This window comes from Anabrus simplex, chromosome 2 (genome assembly GCF_040414725.1).
Source record: "Anabrus simplex isolate iqAnaSimp1 chromosome 2, ASM4041472v1, whole genome shotgun sequence".
Lineage (NCBI taxonomy): Eukaryota > Metazoa > Arthropoda > Insecta > Orthoptera > Tettigoniidae > Anabrus > Anabrus simplex.
This window is the reverse complement of record NC_090266.1, coordinates 157916186-157922185: the sequence shown is the minus strand read 5'-3', so window position 1 is coordinate 157922185 and position 6000 is coordinate 157916186. Positions and strand designations below refer to the sequence as shown.

At 39.0% G+C, this 6000-nt stretch overlaps 1 protein-coding gene across 1 annotated transcript in view; it reads left to right on the top strand.

Annotated features, from left to right (window-relative positions):
* Positions 1 to 224: 224 nt before the first annotated feature.
* LOC136863952 (26S proteasome regulatory subunit 4) overlaps positions 225 to 6000 on the top strand; it is a 139681-nt gene continuing 133905 nt past the window's right edge. Inside the window, exon 1 of the mRNA XM_067140402.2 lies at positions 225 to 325. Coding sequence (XP_066996503.1) covers positions 323 to 325 — 3 coding nt within the window. The 5' untranslated portion in view covers positions 225 to 322. The remainder of the gene's footprint in view (positions 326 to 6000) is intronic.

The window sequence follows — 6000 nt, the reverse complement described above, 5'->3', positions numbered from 1 at the left end:
CATAAATAAATGACTATCAAGTCGTAGTCACCTTGGAACTGGAAGTGTTAGGATGGTGGTGTTTGAAACTGCAACACTGCTGCTTCCTATCATAGGTACTAAAACCGGTAATAAATGTGTATTTTTTATAAGAATACTTTGTTTTCTTTACGGCCTTCATGAACAATCCTACTCCATTGTAAAAACAATGATTTAGTCCTTTTTTTTTTCTTTCATAATCTAGTACCTTTCTAGGGGAAAATTTAGTACGAACCTTTTTTATGTTCTGTGGCAACCCTGACACTAAGTGACCTAGCAATTTGATGTTTGAGTCCGATTTTTAATGGTGAGTAGTAAACTTGTGTCATGTGTTAGTAAAAAGGATCTTTTTGTGATTTTCATGTATGTTGGTTTGTAGTTTACAACCTGTAAAGTATGGTGTTCTAAATGATGTAGTTTTACAGTAATGTTTACAAAAGTTGTCCGGTTTTTTTAACATGTACTCTTTGAAGTTGGTGTGGCTGTAGACACTTGCTTTTCTGTAATTATTTTCTGGTATTATATTGGTTCACAAATCGCTTCTCTGTTATGACATTTTTGAACGAACGATGGTGGTTTTAAGGTTATATTTTTGTTCGCCTTTTACTGGTTTTACAGTACCAGGAGGGCATCGGGGGCTAAGTTTGTTTAGTTGTAGGTTAATAAATAAGTGAGGTTACTGATGGTTATGAAGCTAATTAGTAATCAGTCAGTCATTGATTCACCACTGATCTGCATTTAGGGCAGTTGCCCAGGTGGCCTATTCCCTATCTCTTATTTATCTAGTCTTTTCTTAGATAATTGCAAACATTTTGGAAATTTTGCTGAGCATCTTTCTTCGTAAATTATTCCAGTCCTAACTCCTCTTCCTATAAACGAATACGTTTATTTGCTCCCAATTTGTCCCTTGAATTCTAAATTTATTTTTTGTGATCTTTCTTACTTTTAAAAACACCACTCAAATTTATTCGTCTAGGGCCTACTAATGTCGCTCCACGCCATCTTTTCACCGACAGCTCGGAACATACCGCGTAGCCGAGCAGCTCGTCTCCTTTCTCTGAAGTCTTCCCAAATAGTGATATTACCTGTTAGTTTCTGCGATTGTTACTTGAAATGGACACGAGCTGGACTTCATGGGAATGTTTTGCTATTAAAGAATTGTACATTAGCAAGAATTCGAGATATTATTAACCCTACAAGGACCAAAGAAGGCCTCCGAGGCTCATATTCGGTATAAATTGCTTCTTGTGATGAGGTATACTCCTTGCGATGGTTGTAAAGAAATTATATTGTTATTTGGGTCATAAGTTAACTACCATATTCACCCTCACCCTACATCATCATCATCAACCCGCATCGAGATGCACAGGTCATCCATGTGTATCATCTGCACCAGATGAGCCGAACATGCCCTTGGACACTCCTGGTACTAAAAGTCATGTCATAAGCAGAATGAATAAAGAAGCCATTTTGATAAGTTGCTGTTCTTGCAAATGGAGAGAAAAGGGAGACACAGAACGGTAGTAGCTGTAAGTGGTTGAAAGTGTCGATGCGAGTTTTTACCTGTGAGGGACTTCTCAGAAATGTAATATCTATTTGTTTACAGAGAGAGATTATTGGGGGAGAACCTTGTGTGTTTAAATGATTGCATTGAGCAATAATTAGTCATTCTGCTTAGTGTTGAACTCCCTCTGGTTTTGTCATGTTTTCTACTGTAGGAGTATGCCAGGGATGAAACCTGTACAATATGATTGGCCACAATATCAAATAGGCCATCTGAATGGCTTTCTTTCTCTCTCTCAGGAAAGATCTGGGGGATAAATCCTAGGATAGTGTATGCTTTGCACCTTATTTCCTCCAGATACTGTTCCATTTTAAATTGCTGCAAACATGATCACCAAGAAGCAGATCTATTGAGGAGCTAGGTATCAGGTTCTTACCACATAGTGAATTTTGATGCAGTAATGGTGGTGTTCTGACTCTACTTAACAGAATATATTTACACTTCTGTACACTTAATAGACGTTCTACTTGCATTGGACCACAGAGCCTCATTTCGAACAGCTATGTAAACGATGGTGTCATCAGCACACTGTGGCATGGAGGACAATACACAACTTGGTAGAACCAACATAAAAGTCATATATAGTGGGGCTGAGTGGCTCAGATGGTTGTGGTGCTGGCCTTATGACCCCAAATTGGTAGGTTTGATCCTGACTCAGTCCGGTGGAATTTGAAGGTGTTCAAATATGTCCCCTTGTGTCTGTAGATTTACTGGCACGTAAAAGAACTTCTGCGGGACAAACGTCTGGCCATTCAACACCCCTGAAAATCGTGAAAATAGTAGTTAGTGGGATGCAAAAACAACTTTATTATTATTATTATTATTATTATTATTATTATTATTATTATTATTATTATCATTATTATTATTATTATTATAAATCTTATACAGAAGTGGCCCTATCACTATCCTGAATCACACCCCTCTGTGGATCAGTGGTAATGTCGGCCTCTGGATCCCAAGATAGCCGGTTCAAACCCGGCAGAGGTATTCGGATGTTTGAAGGGCGGAAAAAAAGTCCATTCAACACTCCATGTCGGATGATGTTGGCATGTAAAAGATCTCTGGTGCCACATTTTGTGTTTACTCGACAAAATTCATTAAAACTCTGTCATAGACGCCCAAGAGAATTTTGGTTTACTCGGACTGCCATCTAGCAGGCGTAGAGTAAACCAGAAAGTCGAAATTGACGAGCAGACAATCGGATGCCAAATTATTATTATTATTATTATTATTATTATTATTATTATTATTATTATTATTATTATTATTATTATTATACCCAAAGTGACTGAAGTTTTGCTGATGATGATGCTTGTTGTTTAAAGTGTCATAACATCTAAGATCCTCAGCCCCGACTGAAGTTTTATCTGACCTGACCCCACAAAACATTGGGAATGATCTGGGTCATGCCAGGAGTTTGCCTTGAATGCCATACTTGATATATTTGAGTGATACTCATTGATGAGGTATCTGATCAAAAGCCTTACTCCAGTTGAGAGGTGTGCAGTCCACTTGGGAGATACTGGACTGGTCCAGGGAATGTATCCACTAATCAATTCTGTTAAAAGTGTAGTTTAGGATTTTCCAGGAAGGAATCCATGTAGTTTATTATTCAACAGGTTTGTCTCATTAAGAAAATGCAACATATGTTTACCAGTTAGGTGCTCCATACATTTAGCTGATACCTTAAAGAGACCGGGCAGTAGCTGTCTACATTTTCTCTGCCATCCTCTTTGAATACAGGAACGATGTTTGTTTTCTTTCATTCATTTGGCACAGTCCCACTATTCATTGAAATGTTTAATATCCCACAAAGAGAAAGTGTCAATGTATCTCCACAGTGGTGGAGAATTCTCACATGCACATCATCTTGGCTGTTCACTGCATGGGGTCTGGTTCTTCAAAGACTTTCTGCACCATTAGTGGTGAAATAGGGATTGATTAGGGAAGGGGGGTGTCCTTGTGGTCAGCATTTCTTCGTCCTTTTCAGGTATAGTAAAGTTATTTTTAAATTTTTTCTTAAATGTGTTGGCTATTTCTTGGGAAGAGGAAACTGAGAGGTTGTTGTACTTGATGACAAATGGAGCACTGTTCTTGCTTTTATTTCTGAAAAAGCCACTAGCTCTTTGGAGTTGTAACTAAGGTTTTGGATATATGAGCTATAGGTATAATTGATTATTGATTTTTTTGTTCCTGGCCAGTGTGTACTTCTCCCACCTACTGTCATTTGGCTTTTCTTTCCGTTTCCTGTATAAATTATTTCTCTTTCATATTCTGCATGCTATATCTTTGGTGATCCATTGTGTTTTTTGCTTCTTAGAGATGGAAACTATTGGCACCGCTCGATCAACACATTCAATAAATTTTTTAATTTGCCAAATCTCATTGATATTTATGCTGCCAGTGAAGGACATGAGGGGAACAGGAGATCTTTTGTTAGAAGTGAGGAAAGATCACTCCAGTTAGTGTGGGGGGAAAAATGATCTAGTGTGGAGTTTTGGAAAGGTTTTTCTGTAAGTCAAAGTTGTAAATATAACTTGTTGATTACAAAATCCTGCAATTACGTCTAGGGACCAGGCGGATTATGGAGAGTTAGTAAGGAACAGGTCTTTTGTAGAACGGGAATTTTGAGTAATGCAAGTAGCTTCAAACACTGGCTGATGGAGGAATACAGTAGCAACAAGCAGTATTTTGACAATGTATAAATTGTACTTTATTCGATGAAAGTCGTTGCATTTGTTATGAAACTAAATGAACAGCATTACATGCTCTAGTACAAAGGAAATAAATTATACTTCAGGCATTACAGTGTATTTATGTGGAATGCTGGAAAAAAAGTATTTTGACCAACAGCGTATTTGTAACATAAAACAGAAATTTTATTTGTAGATGGTTTAGAGCTCATTACTTGTTTGCATAGCCTTTAGACTTAATGAGTGCGGCAGAGTGTGAGGGCACTAGGCTAGTGAGGTCAAGCGGCTCTTGGGTGTTTTTCCATTCTTCGCTCACAACGCTGTAGAAGTCCGGCCCTCATATTGAACGCCCGTTGTCTAAATCTTTGGTCCACTTCTTCCCATAAATTCTGTATCGGATTTAAATCTGGGCTGTGGCTTGGCCACTCAAGCACACTAATCTTACTCTTCTTGAGAAAGTAACACAATGAGAGGTGTGCTTGGGATCATTGTCCTGTTGAAGTGTCCAATTTTGACCCAATGTCATTTTACTGTGGAGCAACACGCTTCCTTTAAAAGGATGTCACAGTACTTGAGGGCAACCATAGTACCTCCTGTTGGTACCAACGGACCAACATCTAGACAGGAGAGACATCCCCATACCATCACGTGGCCACCACCATGGTTTACAGTGGGTACTTGTTACCGGATGCTGTTCCTTTCATTTACAGGTCTGTGTATAGTATGCAAAACTTTTAGTGATACTTCATCTCCCTAGTGCTGAATCGGTAGACCTCGGTTATCTTCAAGATTCGTATCGGCAACCGTTGACATACACACTATGAATCGATTACGCATCGCCGTGAGACCTCTGGCGTTCACTTTGCGTACTAGTACTGTTGTTATTTACACAGCAAAGAATTCATGCTAGAACAGGATTCACATCGAGTAATGTTATATAATGTTCCGTAATGTGTGTGTGTGTGTGTGTGTGTGTGTGTGACCCAGCTGCTGGCTTAAGACAATAAAGGTTTAGAAAATTCATATCGATCGATCATACTATCGATTCAATTCAGATTTCATTTCCATTCAGTTGGCAGTATTACATGTAATAAATATCATTTTTGGTCCGTATTGATGATGTAGATTGAAATAATAACATTAAGTTATTTATTAGACCACCTAATCAATACAAAATCGTCTTGGATGATTTACATAAATTTGTTAGCTAATAGTGGGACATGTTTCGCCTTCTCTGAAGGCATCATCAGATGATTTATGTAAATCATCCAAGACGATTTTGTATTGATTAGGTGGTCTAATAAATAACTTAATGTTATTATTTCAAGTTGGCAGTATTGCCGGAAATGGGGTAGCTCCATCCTTACTCCTCACCCCCGTAAAACCAAGTGTCACTAAAAGTTTCGTGACCAGGCGAGTAGGCCTTGCGGTTAGGAGCGTGCAGCTGTGAGCTCGCATCCGGGAGATAGTGGGTTCGAACCCCACTGTCGCCAGCCCTGAAGATGGTTTTCTGTGGTTTCCCATTTTCACACCAGGCAAATACTGGGACTCCTTAAGGCCACAGCCACTTCCTTCCCATTCCTAGGCCTTTCCTGTCCCATCATCGTCATAAGACCTATCTGTGTCGGTGCAAAGTAAAGCAACTAGCAAAAAAAACTTTTGCCGTTAGGTGAGCGCAGCTGTGAGCTTGCATCCGGGAGATAGTGGGTACGAACCTCACTG